At 34.2% G+C, this 16810-nt stretch overlaps 1 protein-coding gene across 1 annotated transcript in view; it reads left to right on the top strand.

Annotated features, from left to right (window-relative positions):
* Window positions 1-827: 827 nt before the first annotated feature.
* The window catches only part of DMD (dystrophin), a 2218635-nt gene continuing 2202652 nt past the window's right edge, over window positions 828-16810 (top strand). The window contains exon 1 of the mRNA XM_063601607.1: window positions 828-1086. Coding sequence (XP_063457677.1) covers window positions 1080-1086 — 7 coding nt within the window. The 5' untranslated portion in view covers window positions 828-1079. The remainder of the gene's footprint in view (window positions 1087-16810) is intronic.

Below are 16810 nucleotides of genomic sequence, written 5' to 3'. Positions count from 1 at the left end.
ATCTGAGAGGAAACATATGATTTTATTAATTTTTCTCATGAAAACACTTAAACTTTCTTGTGTTATAATTTCAAACCATAAGTGCCCCCAAGACAGGCAAACTTGGAAGTTTTAGAGAAAATTATACGGTATAATTGGTAACAATTACAGTTTCTTTTAACAAATACTGATTCACGATTAGTATTTTTAAAATATAAAATGCATTTTCCTGAATAGCATTTATTTACTTGTTAAAGAAGTTGTGTAAGAGATTCAGCTAATCTAATTTCTTACTTTGTGAAGAAATCACTCATCTAAAGTCAAAATATCAAGTATAAAGTCTACCCTTGGGAGAAACATACAGAGTGCCAGACTTTAAATATCTCCAGTGTGCAAAATAAATAATATTTTCTTGAAATATCCTCTTATTTGAAAATTTGCTATAGAGTCACAAGAGGCAAATTCCATTTGAGAAAGTGCATGCTATATTTTACAACGCAGAAATGTGGAGCTGAGCACACAACATCTTATTGCAAAAGTACAATTCAGAAGAGAGTTTTTACCCTTAAAAGGCTGTGAAGATAAGTAAAAATCAGCCAAAATTTCAGTGTGAATAATATGATGTTTGGCAAGGAACTCTACTCTTGTTACACTTAGGAAAATAATCTAATCAAAAGGCTTTGCATCTGTACAGAAGAGCGAGTAGATACTGAAAGAGATTTGCAGATCCACTGTTTTTTAGGCAGGAAGAATGCTCGTTAAATGCAAACGCTGCTCTGGCTCATGTGTTTGCTCCGAGGTATAGGTTTTGTTCGACTGACGTATCAGATAGTCAGAGTGGTTACCACACCGACGTTGTAGCAGCTGCATAATAAATGACTGAGAGAATCATGTTAGGCATGCCCACCTAACCTAACTTGAATCATGCGAAAGGGGAGCTGTTGGAATTCAAATAGACTTTCTGGTTCCCAGCAGTCGGCAGTAATAGAATGCTTTCAGGAAGATGACAGAATCAGGAGAAAGATGCTGTTTTGCACTATCTTGATTTGTTACAGCAGCCAACTTATTGGCATGATGGAGTGACAGGAAAAACAGCTGGCATGGAAGGTAGGATTATTAAAGCTATTACATCATTACGAATACAATTAGAAGCTGGCCATGACAAAGCATATGTTTGAACAAGCAGCTGTTGGTAGCTGGGGTTTGTTGCCGAGCTCTTCAAACTCTGCAAACAGTGTTGCTTTTACAGAATGGATTTTAAAATTGCCTTGTGCTGCGTTAGATTTTGGGGAGGGGGTGTGCTTGCCTCCAACCTCAGGAAAACACTTCTGGGATAGAAATCAGTGTTAGAAGATTTTAGAATAAAGTATTGTTCAGGAGTCTAGGTTTCTTCAGGTAGATGATGACAGGGGGAAAAAAATCTTCGGGGAAATCTACCCCAGATTAGTTATATGCAATTTAGTTGCAAGAACTGATTGGTGTATTGGCATATTCAGACAGTGAGAGAAATGAGAATGTATAGAATGTTTGGATAGGTTGAAAATTGTTATACTTGGTTTCTATTTTATAAGGAGTTTGGCTGTCAGTCATTTCTCCTCATCAATTTCTAGCTTTTGACATTTATTCAGTCATTCTGCATTATATGAAGAAAATATATCATTATCTCCTGCAGGGTTTTTCAACAACTCTAGCATCTGTTTCAGCTATTGAACTGTATTCACGTTTTGCCAAGTTGATGTCGACCCAGCTGGTCTATCATTTCTCGCTTGATTACTGCTCTTAATTTCTCTGTATCAGCTTGTTTCAGATAGGGCTTTGAAGGCTGTTAATGAAAAATGACAGAAGTGATAAATTATTGAAAATGTGAGCATTTATTTATTTATTTATTTATTTTGCCCTTTAATGAGTTTTGTCTTACATTCTTTCTTGCCTGCGTACGATTTTTAGAACCCTTTCTCTGTTTTGCAATATTTCTTTCCCCTACAATCAGTGGATTATAATTATAAGTACTTTTAAGCAAATGGAGCATGAGCATGGACAGTATTTGGCTCCAAAAATAAAGTTTTTGGAGAAAGGGGAGCAATTTATGCTTTTTGTATAAACTATGCATCGTTTCTATAACCTATCTTCACATGCTGTCATGGGGATCTGTCAGTGACTGTAATCAGACTGAACATATTGAAATAATCTTTATCACCACTAGGGTAACAAGCAAATAAAACATTCAAACATTTAACAAGTGATTGTTTAAAACAGATGTTAAATAATATAGAAATAGATTTTCCTAAGTGTGAAAAGCCTGATTATTAACTGTCTATGTAATACAGAATCTTTCGGCTCTCTACCCAGTCTCCTCCATAGCCTGAGGAGCTAAATCATCCAAGTTAATAGACTATCATATATGTACATCTAATATGACCTTTCAGTGTACACAGTGCTACTCGTATGTGCTGTGCCTTTTCTGTAGTAATTGTAATATCCCAGTCAGTCTGGTTAAGGAACACTATTGGCTGTTATGTAACTTTTTTTCTGAATGTTAGTCCATGGTTTTCAATTACGTATTCCTCTTAGAAAGGGTGAGTTAAAAACAACATGTATTTAAATATCAGTAAATTAACTAGCAAGTGGTGGGCTAATTATACTAGGATTTCTCCAAAATAATTGCTAACTTCTGTTTTGAAAAATAGTCAAGGCTTTGGATGACTACTTTTTAACCTTGAAGCATACATTACCGTGGTTGAATATCATTCATAATTCACATATACAGCAGGAAAGAAAATAGTTTTCTAGATGTATCATTTTAGCAGCAAAGAATTTTTTTTATAATGTGGTTCAGGCACTCTGATTATTTCCGTTTAATACTTTTAAGTACTGTAGATGCTTTTGTATAGTGTGTTACAGAACTTGGTTAATCTTTGGGAAGCTCAAAGACTGACAGAATTTTGCATCCAAATGCTACAGGGTTATTTTGTGGTTGGTTGAGAAAATTCAGCTCTGTCTATACTGTTGTTTAAAATACAGCCCTCTTTGGCCAATGTTACTTTTCAACTTTTTATAACCGTTTTAAGTGACCATTCAAGACTGTAAAAACTCTTTTACATTGCATCTTTAGTAGGACTCTCCTTTTGTGAATTGTCTCCTTCGAAAAAATGTGAGCTTCCTTCTAGCCTCACTCTCTTGTTACCATAGTTACTTTTAAAAGAAGGTTTTTCTTTTTCAATGAAGATAGCGTACTTTAAATCAGCCACTGGAATCCCCAAACTGTGTTTTTGTATTTGTTAGTTTATAGTTTAGGCTTGCTTCATTTGCGGTTAGAAAGTGCTCTGTATTTGGTCCCACTGATGAATGGATTGGACAGACGCTAGGTGGCACCAGCTGTTGATTATTAATGAAATCGTAAAGTCTATATGCCACGCACCTGAAGAGCAGGCAAACCCTTATTGATAAATGCATTGTAAGAGCTGGAAATGTCTGCCAATATTTCTTGCTCTAAAACAGGGTCAGCCTGCAGAGTGATGAGACCACGTGAAGTCTTCAAATCCCAATTGCTTAATCCTGTGTCTTCTGAAGTGATTCAAGGGAGAAAAAAAACGATGAAGGAGAAATGCATAAAAATAGAAAGTGTGAAAGAGAAGTGGGACACAATGAAATAGACTACAAACATTTTAATACATTCTTAAATCCAGAATTAGTGACTTTTATAAATCTGTGTGAGTTTTCCCCAATTCTCTCAAACTCAGATTGTTTTCTCTAACGCATTTATATTCTAAAACAATTATTTATCTCTTTTAGGTAAAAATTTTATTGAGCATCATTATTTTTTAAGTAAAAAATCTCCCTTATTTCTCTTTTTGTGATTAGACTGTCAAGTGAAATTTCCCACATGAGCTAGAGTAGCTGCCTCTCAGGTGTTGCTCTTCAGAAAGATGAGCAGGGGAAGACACTATCGGTTAAGAAATATGCTTTGAAATGTTTTGCCTGAGAAGCTTGCTCCATCCTATTATCCTCCCATTCTCATATAATCCATCTTTTAAGAAGGAAAAAGCAAATAAAAACAAACCACTTAAGCATGTGCATACACACACACACACACACACACGCTTTGGGAAAAAAAAAAGTCAGAACTGTTTAAAAAGAGAAAGCCACGACAATATTTTAGTTGGTCCTGGAGTTAATAAACTAAAGTGAAAAATAGGAAGGAAAGTCCATAATTAGATTGTGGAGAGTAAATAATTACTTAAAACTGGAAATGTTTTTCCAGAAAAATATGCAATATTTTTTCTTCACTGGGAGTAACTGACGACAATTCCTGAAGAAGGTGAGATGGTTTAGAAAGAGTGCAAAGGTAATATATACTGTGATTCTCCAATGTTATCTGAAAAGTATGTAATATGGCTAGTTATCTTGATTATAGCATGGACTTTGGTAAAGATTTTTATGATGCCCATATGGTGAAAATGGAGAAATATTTGCTGTTTGACATAAGAGTCTGGTCAATAAATCAGCTTGCTAAATGACCCTGCCTGTGATGTATCAATTAATGAATCACAGTAAACCAGGAAGAGGGCCTTTCACAGGACTATAGCATAGTTCGATAAAATTGGTTCCATCTGACTTGAACCTAATCTTCTGTAATGTGCCTTATGTCTCTGTTCTTGAACCTACTTGGCCTGTGAAATATTAATGTCCAAAAACTGAAGGATGATCCAGATAGCCTATCTGGGAAGCAGAACAAATACATTGAACTATTAGGGTACCAAAGGATTATGACCACCTAAAAACTGTGGTGAGGTCAAAGAGAATAATTGTAATAGGAATAAGTATAACATCCTAAGCTAAGGTTCATAAAATCAATCTGGCAAGTACAGGACGTGAGAGAGTTAAAGCTTAATAATAATTAATTGAATAAATCTTACTGATTTTGTTGGTCATCATTATTATCAGTCATAATTCATATGACATCAAAATACAATGAAACAAAGTAATATTGTTAGACATGTATCCTGAAAAAGGAAATGAAAAAAATGAGAACGAATTTTAGAAGGATATATATGATATAATGGTGTGTGTGTGTATATATATGATAGGTATGGTATATGTATATATTATATGTGGTAATATGTACATATTTTAGAAGGACACCATGATCTAAGAGGAACCTTAACATTTGGGGGTATGTTCAGTGAAAAGCGTCTGAATGCTAAAAGGTCCTACAAACTATAACATTTGAGGGGCATGGAAAGTACTAGAAAAGTGAAAAGTTGAAGAATACTTGAAGGAAAAAAGTAGAGAAAATTAAGCTGATTTCAAATATTCGATGTGCTATAATGCAGAAGAGGGTTTAGACTCACTTGCACCTCTTTGGTAGCAATGGAAAAGTATTCTTCCAGTTAATGTTGTGAGCAGAGAATTGATTACTTTGTGAGACACTGCACTCCTTATTCCTAAAGTGTTCAGTGCTAAGAATGGAGTTTCTGCACTAAATGGAAATTGAAGAAGATGTCTGAGATAATTTTTAACTAAGAATCTGTGAGTCCAATCATTTCTTTTAAAAACATGTTCTTTTTTTTAGACATTTATTTCTCTGAGGGTCTCTACTACTCCACTCGCATCATCCAGGCTAGGGGTCAGTAAATGATAGTCCACATTGTCACATCTATTACTGTTTGACCAGTCATTTAAAATGGCTTTCACGTTTCTGAATTGTTTCATTTCAAGAATATTTCTGACACATGAGATTATATAAAATTTCAATTTAAGAGTCTATAGTTTATTTGGAAGACAGCCACACCCATTTATTTGTTTATATGCTATATAGGACTCCTTTCATGCTAAAACACAGTTGAGTACTTATGACAGAGACCATGTGGGCCACAAAGCAGGAATATTTACTATCTGGCCCTTGATAGGAAAAGTTTGCTCACCTCATCTCTAGACTATAAAGAAATTTTGTTTTTTGCTTATTGACTCAAGTATCTAAACAAGCAATGTAACAGTTAAATAACAGTTCTATACCATAAACAGAAATTGTAACCACCCATACTACTTAAGTACTAGAGACTTGGAAAAGTAGTTCAAATATGCAGCCTAACAGATAAAGATGGTTTCATTTGGCTGTTAGTCTATTGAGATAATTTACTTGTTGAGGAATGTTTATTTAATGTTTCTGTAAAAAATTGAAGTCTCTGCAATCATTGACTTATATATAATATCTGCCTAGTTTGACTCCATTAATCTTGCTGAATTTACCTATTTGGTAGGATTCACTTATTTTTATTGCTGCTTTTCCGTTAGTGTATGATTTCAGTAGACTTACAGAGAGGGTGAAAGTCAATGGAAAACAAGGTAAAGTGAGTGGAATTTTCTTCTTGCAGCTACCCTCTTCTCTCTTCGTGGGTTTATAGACCCTCTCAGCAGCTTTGGAATTGCAGTTTTAGAGACTTACTTTTATAACATTATGAGTGTGTTCTTGATCAAATATGTTCTAGAAGGGATCAAGATAAAACAAATGCACTGCACTATAAAAGAACAGTTAAGGGTTTTAGTAAATGATTGATAAGACATGCTAAATTTAAGAATTAGCAATGAGTTATTTATATTTTCCTGAACATAGGGATATGAGAAGGGATTTTTTTTCATGTCATAGGAGAAACTATAATCAAATTCTAAGCATAAAGCTGAGGGATTCTGAATTTACCACCAAATATTACAATCTCCATAGTTCCATAATGTGCAACTAAAATCCCCACATTTTTTTTCTAGGGAAAGATATAATTTCTGCTCACTGGTAGCACTGGAAATTCCTGTAAAACCCATAGGATTCTTATTGTATTTCCATGAGGATGTTCCTGAGCAGCTACTTTGTGATGCCTGTCTTTATGGTAACAGACACAAGGCTTAAGGGTCTGAAAGAAATTCTTCCTGTTGGCTTAGGAATATGGAGCGATGAGGGAGACCCACTGAAGACTATAAAACTGAGGAAAGGCAAAAGAGGCAATTGAGAAAAAGTTGTCATGGGAGAGCTTTTTTTGTGTATTTGAAAATAATTTCACAATTTCATTTGCTCTTAATATATCTCTGAATGAAATAAGAACCAACATACAAGTAAAGTTTTACAGAAAGAAAAAATTCTGTGAAAGTATTGTTTTTTAACCATCTAGTCAATTTTATGTAATTGAAGTCACCCAGATTTTTTCTTTAGTTGGCTTGCCTTTCGCTACTCAAGAAAAGTTTGCTTCTTGCCTGAAATTGGTAAGAGGACGGCTCTACCTCTGGCAAATTTAGTTCTTGTTACTGCTATCAAAGATCTTGATCTTTTAAAGGACTTTCTTTTTCCTGATTCCGAGGGTAAGAATATTGAACTCTGGTTCACATTACTCATAATCACTGAGCTTCTCAGGGAATTATGAAAGTACACTAGCCTTCCAAGATGTTCTTTTTTAGGTCTATTTCTCTTAAAGACCAGTAATAAATAGAGCAAATAGTACTGCTTATTTGAAAATTGGGTATTTCGTAAGAGGATGCTGGGTGAGAGTTTGTGTTTTTACATGTTTTACTTTGTTTTTCTTATTAAAATAACAAAAAAGCAAACAAAAAGCTCCTAGAAGTTTAAAAATATTTGATTTTCCATTTATTTGACTTCATCTTACTTTCAGCTTAGCAAATAGGGACACATCACATTTGAATTGTTTTAGAAAGGAGATAAATATGACTCTCCTTTCCCTTAGATTCAAAGTATATGTTCAAGGTGTCATCAAATAGCCAAAAGTCTTTAAAATATTTATGCTATGTAAATGTCCTTCAGGAAAATGTAAGTCAGAGGGAGGAGATGGCCGTCTTAGTATAAAGCTCTCATGTGTATTTGCAGTGTTAACATGAGTGTTGATGTTTTATTTATCTTCTTAACATGTTATATCTGCACGTGTCTTCATTTGTTATATGTTAGGGTCAACAGAAAAAATAATAAAGTTATTGCAAGTAAGCAAAAACTTATAACCTGATCAATAAAAATTAATATTTTAGGTTGGAAGATAAACACATCTCAAATGTCATTTTATAAGATCAAGTTAACAAATGTTAGCATGCTTAAAGCTTTAGAGGAATTAAATCTTTTTATGGTTTATTTTCTGACCTTGAGAAATTTATAGACTCTGTGCAGATATATGTTTTCACAAATTTAATCCACTCTATATAGATATTAGTAAAATGTAAGGCAGTGTCTTCAGTACCTGTTCACACTATCTTTAAATTAAATGAAAAAACTCAAGTTAGCTGTAATGTTTCAGTGTCTCCTTTGATAGTGTTGGAAAGCAAATTTTTTAAAGAAAACCTTTTTTATAACTCCATACATTTTGACCTATAGATACTAATTGCAATATAAAATGTGACTTCTGAATAAAACAAGAATACTTTAAATATTCAATATATATACTACTTTTGAAAAGATGACTTAAATTATAAACATACAAATTATATGCCTAACATGACTGGCTTCCAAAAAACTTATTTTCTTGAGCTTTGGGGTTACAGCCTAAAGTGCACTGCAGTAAATAAGCAAATGGGTAAAAATATTGCCTAGACAAAAGTAAAACTGAGATGTTCTTTTGAGCAAACGTTTATAGAGGAGGTACAGGATGACAACTGGAAACGTAGGTGGTACGCAGAGATTAATTGCTGTCAATGTACACTTGAAGGTAAATGGATGGTGCTTATCAAATTTCCAGAAGAAATATTGACATTATGTTGCAATTTGAAGACAGGGTTATGAATACAAAGAGCTAAGGGAAAATAAACTTATCAGCATCATTCAGCTCTGGTCATGACATTGTTACAACTGATTATAACACTCCCAGGATAAAATGTGATAAGGACCATCATAGTCTGTTTTTACTAGTACAGATTTCTTTTATACATGCTAGAAGTAGAATTGTTCGGTACAGCAACAATAAGCTGGATTATTGAAAGTGACACTAATGCTAACCTGAAATTATATGGGCTTTAGGGGAGATGTGGGACTCATTTATGTTCTATGACAAGTGTAAAAAGGAGATTAAGTAAAAGCCTGCATGTGATGGACACGTTAGTGAGTAGGAATCTCAGGTTCCTCTCCCTTTGGCTGCTGACCCATTCATGGACTGGTTTTGGTGGCCACAGTGGCAGGAAACAGAGTCTATTTCCCCATTAGGTCATCCAGACAGGATTAGAGCCCACCAACTGAAATGAAAGGTTGTTTCTGCTGCTTTTCATTCATCCAACAAATATTTATTGATAAATTCTAACTGCCAGGCTCTGTGCTAGAGCAAGATGACTAAGATACAGTCCCTGAGGAATTTAGAGACGAACGTGGTTTATGTGGATGAGAAGAGAAAAATATTTACAGTGAATAGCTAAGCAGAGAGCAACAGCAACTGTGAATCCAGACAGTAAAGCTGACTTAGGACTGAGCTAGAGGTTTCCGGAGTTCCTAGTGTGAGTGATGTGGAAAAACTGGCAAGTCCATCAAAGAGCAAAATGATAACTGAACAGAAAGAAAGCAAATCCAGTGAAAAATAGTAATTCAAAGTAAAGGGTAAAGCGACATATTTGAAGTGTCACTTGAAATAAAAAGGAGCATGCCTTCCACCTGTTGCTCATCTTCACTGGAATCAAACCTAGAAGGAAAATGTCTAGGCTGGTCTAAAAGCCAGTTGCATACAATGATATTAAATATGATTAAAGCTAGCATGAGCATGACCATGCAAACTTTCAGGAGGATTTGAAAACAGTTACCTCCCATTGGTAGTTTATGTACGTCTATCCCTGGAAACTTTTTCCTATGCTATCTTTAGAGACCTTGTCATATTTTATCTCAATGTCTAACACTCTTTAATTAGAAGCTACCTGAAAATGTTTCACTCATGTATAAAGTTAAATTAATCACGGAATCAGACCTCAGAGGTTACAAAGGAGGGCTGAAAGCATGATAACATCTTAGATAGAATAGATCTATTGCCAAATAAACCTGTAACAATAAGAAATTGTGTTAGATAATCCGTAAGGTTTTATCCAATTTCAACATCTTCCAATTTAATTGATCTCCAGCCTCACACCCAACTCCTCCTAGGAAATTAAAAAGAGACAGGTAAACAAGATATTTTCTGAAGAATCGAATCATCCAGAAAGTCATTCTCTCTCAAGCAGTACATTTTCTAAAGAATTTAATTATCAAAAAAGTCTCTCTCTCTCCTCTTTCTCTCTCCCTTCTTCTGACATATATAGATATGCATATATATACATATATGTATATATTTATCTGTATATCTATTTATATCTCTGACTCTCTGAAGTAACTTAGATATATAGGCTAAAGGCAAAGAAAAATTCCTCCCAACATTCATTAGTAATTTCCCTTTATAGATTAAGGAAAGTATTTCTGTCCTCCTTGATTTTTAAAACATTTTACTGAACTATAACACGAATTTATAAAAGTTCACAAATCAATAGGTGTCCAGCTTCATGAATTTTCACAGATTGGGCACACCCCAGCAATTACTCAAGGCAAGAAAAGAATATTACCAGCATCCAAAAACTTTGTCTTACCAGTTCCTAGTCAATACTCTCCCAGAGGTAAGTGTAATACTGACATCTAACACACCATTGATTAGGACAGACAGTTCCTGAAATGTATGTACTTGAAGCCATACAGCTGTACTCTTTTGTTTCTGGCTCCTAAATCTCAACATTCTGTTTGTGAGATCTATCTAATTTGTTTCTTGTAGTTGTGGTCCCATAATTTTCAATGTTGTGTAGTATGCCATCATATAAATGTACTATAATTTACTTATTCCATCTACTCTGGATGAACATTTAAATTGATTCCATTTGTGAACTCTTAAAAATAATTCCACTTTGAATATTCTTGCAAATTTACTGCACATATGCATGTAGTTCTGTTATGCAAATGCCAAGAAGTAGAATTATTAGGTCATAGAATAGTGAAATACTCATCTTTAGTTGAAAATGCCACGTAGTTTTTCAAGGTAGGTAAACAAAGAACCATCATTACTTTATAGAAGTTCTGGACATGTCAATGCTTAGCATTATTAGTCTTTAATTTCAGCCTTTCTGGCTGTTATACTATAGTATCTCATTGTGTTTCTCATTTCCATTTTTTTCTAATGACTAATTAATTTGAGAACCATTTTTTGTGTTTATTGCTCATGTGGATGTTATCTATAGTAAGGATAACATTTCCTCCCAACTTTCATTAGTAATTTCCCTTTGTAGATTAAATAAAGTAATTCTATCAACTTGATTTTTAAAATGTTTTACTGAACTATAACACAAATATATAAAAGTGCACTTTTCTAATCTCATGCTCATTTTTCTATTGATTTACAATTTTGGTTTTTATAGGTATGAGATCTTTACATTTTTATATGGTCCCTACATTTATTGTATGTGTTGCAAACATCTAGACAGATATCTTTTATAGGAACTTAGAATTTCAAAGCCCGGAGACCATTAAAGAATATTTAGTCCCATATCTTAGTTTGAAAGATGAGGAAAGTGTGACTTATAAAGAAATTGTCATTTCCTTCAAGTTTCTTCCAGTTAGTAGTAAGGCCAGATACGTAATAAAAGTCTCCTGACACTGAAGTAAAGGGTTTTTTTCTAGTAAACCATGTAGGGTCTTTAGTCTTGTCTAATACTGTGACTCAAACTCCTTGTCTCTTTTGGAAGGCCACAAAATGCGTGACATAGTAATTTTAATAGCAAGTATAGAGTGATGCGTGATTAATCTCATTGATTTTGTAAACAAAAATATCTTCAGCTAACAAACTGTTGTATAGCATGGCCATGCAATATTTAAACCTGTATGGGCCGGGCGTGGTGCCTCATGCCTGTAATCCCAGCATTTTGGGAGGTCGAAGTGGGTGTATCATGAGGTCAGGAGTTCGAGACCAGCCTGGCCAATATGGTGAAACCCCGTCTCTACTAAAAACACAAAAATTAGGTGGGCTCACGTGCCTGTAGTCCCAGCTACTCGGGAGGCTGAGGCAGAAGAATCGCTTGAACCCAGGAGGCCGAGGTTGCAATGAGTCAAGATCGTGCCACTGCACTCCAACCTGGGTGACAGAGTGAGATTCTGTCTCAAAAAACAAAGGAAAACAAAACAAAACAAAAAAAACCTATATGTTCTTTTCGACATCAGATTTTATTTTTCCTCTTTCATAACTTTATTATTATATTCAGTTTCTTTTCACATTTATTCTTATTACTTGGATGTTCCCATTCCAAATTTGGTTCTAATTCAAAAAGTTTTCATTTTCTATAGTGGATGAAGAACAACATAAATTTTACAATACTTTCTTTTAGTGAGATAAAATTTAGTTTACAAAACATAATTACTAGTACATTAATATTTACTATTTATTTTTAACATGCTAGGTGCAGTTCATGCGTTATTTTAGCTAATCTTTGGAACAACCCCCGCCAAAATGTTTTATTATGCCTAGTTTATAGATCTAGAAGCTGAGCCTAAGTGAGATTAAGCTACTTGTGAAACAGCTCTAATCAGAACCAGATCTTTATAAGATTCTATGCATTTCACTCCTTCCATGATCTACTTCTGTACCTGCTTGGAAGGAAATTGAGTTAGTGATACAGATTTGGGTCACTACCTGCCTTTAGTTCTTCTGCCATACATAGGTCTTAGGGATAACCTCTTTTTCCAATATCATTAAATAATTCATTTTCTGTATCTTTTTTTTCCAAAACGGTAATTACAGAAGTCACTTCGTTGGCCTTGATTTTATTCATTGTATTGAATAAATACAATTTTCTAAATACGGAACTCTTATTCATGTGCAACCTAAATACGGTTTAGGTGAGTTAATATCCAGAGACCAGATTATTACTAAACTTTTCTTGCATTTAGAGATTGAACTTATTATAAGAATCTTTTAATTCTTTTTAGCAACCTATTCCAAGGTTGATTACTTCTCATGCATATTTTAGTTCCAAATATTTCTTTCTCTTTCTTGTTCATTGGAGAAGCGTTCCACAGATGCCTGAGAAATAACTTGCTCTCAGTCTCTCTATCTTCTAGTCCTTGGCTAGAGTCCCCTTGCCACACTTCCCTAGCTTCATGCAGAGTAGATACTCAATAGTACTTCCACTTAGAAATTTAAATCCAGATGAGTTACCTAGCATGCTACTTTTCTCTTAAGGAGTAAGTGAAGCAAATGTTTATAGTTGTTTCACTGTATGTGAACAAATAGGAATGTCATTAAACCAAGTACATTTAATTCATAAGTACTTGATAATCTTAATTCCTTAAATGTATAAAGCTTTAAGATTAACAAAATACTTTCAAGTTTAATTTATTCACATAGGAACCATATGAGGTAAGCAAGGTAGGAAGTCTTATTTCCTCTTTATAGAGAGCCATGTAACTAATTTCTCCTATTTGTATCCTAAATTTCTTTTAGCTCTGCCATCCCCCCTCCATATCTCCTGACAGTCACCACCTTAGTTTAGATCCCCATATCTGACTTCGAATACACTGATAGCTTCCTAATGTACCTTCCTTCTTGCTTCTCTCCAGTTTGCCCTTCACAAGGCTGCTAGGCTTATCTCTCTCAAAGACAAAACTTAATAAGTTATTCCACTGCTTAAAATCCACAGGTGGCTTTATATTATTTATAGATTATAATTCAAATAACTTGCATGAAGAGAAGGTACTTTACAACAATTTCCCTGCCATGTGCTCAGTCTAATCTTATATCCACCATGTGAATGCCTCACCCTAGCCATACAAACAGTTCTCTGACTGTAACACACTTCCTTTTCATGTGCCTTTGGAAATGTTGACTCCATCCCACAGTCATAAACAATTCTTATTCACATATATTTACTTGGTACATGCTTTATAATCCTCCAAAATAGTGTAGCTAGTGCCTCTTCTTTACTTTTGGCTGAATCATGCACCCCTGTGCATAGAATCTTCCTAATACTTGTTTCACCACTTATTTTGCTGTGATGTACTTTTCAGGTTATTGATTTATTCAGAAACTATTAGTGCCTGAGTTACACAGCCAGTAAGACATTTGTTTGAGTCCTAAGGTGACATCATTTCCATTGCATCCTTCTTCCCTCTAATATTACTAACCATAGTACACGAACAGTACTATTTTCAAGATTCCTCCTCATTCAGTTTAGGGAAATGCATTGACCCAAGTTACCATTTTTGTCTATTTCACACCGTAAAAGTCGGGATATTTAGTTATGATGGTATGATAGTTACCCTACATGGTATTTTAAAGGCTTTATTTCCTTTTTGACTTACACATGACCTCCCCAGAGGTCTTAATTTAATGGAATCATCACCTAAAATAATAGAAGAGTAAATTGACAGTTTCGTTTATAAGGTACATGGATTCAGGCATATTGGTAAAGTAACACAAAGCAAAAATGTGGTTCTTCATTTGTCTTGTTACATCACTAATAGAAAATGATGGAGTTCACCAATCACCCAATTGTACTGTGCAGCATGGTTATTGTAAAGTATACCTGAAATTAAAAGCAAATATCTACTTCCATTTTTTCCACTGAATTTTCATCAGAAAATGAGAACTACATACTGAAGGATTTGGGGTTGGCGAATAGCAGATGTATAATGCCAGCAATATGAAAGCAGAGCAAATGCGTGATTGGTTTACAGTCTCAACTTCAGTAGTACTCTGCAAAGTCTGCCAGCACACAGGTGCCTTGAGGCTGCAAAGAGCGTAGGAATTCAGTGGATGTATCAAATGATATGAGATGTTAATACCTACTTCCTTCTAATGCATAGCTTTGTGATATTAGAAAATTAATAAAGAAGTGAACAAATTAATTACTTTATAATCTCCTAAATCTTCTCTGTGGAAGGAAAATCTCAAAGATGCATTAAGTATCCAGCAAATTGGTTTTGAAATTATCCATTATTAAAAAGCACAATTCTGTGTAACAGGAAGCCACATGCCAAGAGCTATGTATATTTAATCATTTATGTCGATGCTTTTTGTAGCAATTCTGTTTATTCTCTATTGACATTATATACAGTCCTTTTTATACATAGTGGAATTTAATGTGCTGTGTTTAAAAGACACATCAAGCCTGACAGAATCCAATTGTATACATTATACTTTTAATTTATTAGAAAATGAAATGATCATTTGTGGGCTTATATTAGCCAAAGCAGAGGATAAATTTTATTATATTAAGAAAATCAAATACTGTGACTACATTTACAAACATTGTAAACATGACACTTGTTGCATAATTAATAAATGAACATATTGACCTTTAATATAAAACGGCATGAAAGGAAAGGGAAGGTGGAAGATATAACCACAATCAGAAGTGGAAATGAACTCAAAATCTGTAACTGTATATTAAAGAAACATGTGATTCATGATTGCTTTTTTACCTTTTCCATTTTGAGGCAATAGTGCCATGTTGATATTCATTTGTGCTGTCAAATTAAGGGAAAACGTTGACAATCTTTAATATAACAAAGATAGAGAATAAATGCAGGTCAAAGGTGTGTGGGAAAATAAGAGAATTGATCACATTTTAAGAACAATTACCCATATCACTGCTTAACCCAACGTAATGATGTCAACCAGTAGGATGGAAGCCAGCATCAGGAAGAATCATTTTCCAAGCAGATGGATCTGCTGATATTTTTAATTGATTGAAGGAGTGTTCCATTATTTTTAATCAAAAACTAATTTCAAATAAAATGGAAACTTCCATGAAGTTTGCAAAAATTTGTATGCATTAAGGCTCAGACTAATAGAACTACAATGTTGTGATAGTTAATAATACATTATTTAATTATAATGATTATTGTTCTTAACACATTACACATGGGAGTTTGTGGGAGCTACCCTACCTTTCTTGCTTCTCAGGTGAGACAAATCATTCTCCTAGTGGTCTCAAGTGGTATTGAACCTCATTTTATCACTGATGACATGCTCATCAAACTCACACTGTACTGGTGTTGTTCTTTTCTCCGTCTCACTCACTTCTTTGCTGTGCTTCCTGGGATCACCTCCGAAATAAGTTGCTGGCACTCAAATAGTTTGCTCAGGGTCTGCTTCTGGTAAAAGGCAACCCAAGACAACATGATATTTTATTATTAATAGTTTTCCTCATTTAATTTTATATATAATCATTTTTTTCTGACAGGGAAGTATATTTGAGGAAATAATGAGGGCAATTATCAAAATATGCATTGGTTTGGGAGTTAGAGAAACTGTCAGAAGTGACACACCAATTTTGCTACATCGTGACTTGGTAACAGTCATTACCATTCTGGGCCTTTTATTCTCTTCTGAAAAAATGGAAGCATTAGACTACAAATCATTAAAGAAAAAAGAAGATAGCAAGTGATAGAAAAGATAACAAATGTTGATCACACCATGTGCAATTGCTTGATAGTAGTTTCCAGGAGTACTATAACAGACTGAGACTGTATCTACTTGGAACTCGTGGGATAAAATACCATTATTTGATGCCATATGTGCTCAGCATGAATGCAATGGGAAGGATAGAAAATATTTCATATATTTGCCAACTGTAGAATATACTGTAATAGATCAAGTTTCATTTTAAAAATACACAGAACACATTTTTTTAAAAGTCTCATATGAAAGCCCAGCAAAGAAAAGAAGAATTGAAGGTGTAGACATCTTGAATGAAAACAAGAGGACGATTTGATTCAACTGCCATTTATTCCAACTTTCACCCTATAACCCCATAGACACAGCTGTAGAAAACTGAGATCTTGAAGAAAGCCACTGAA

This window comes from Pan paniscus, chromosome X (assembly GCF_029289425.2).
Source record: "Pan paniscus chromosome X, NHGRI_mPanPan1-v2.0_pri, whole genome shotgun sequence".
Lineage (NCBI taxonomy): Eukaryota > Metazoa > Chordata > Mammalia > Primates > Hominidae > Pan > Pan paniscus.
Note: the sequence above shows the minus strand (reverse complement) of the source record. Positions and strands in the feature narration are given on the sequence as shown.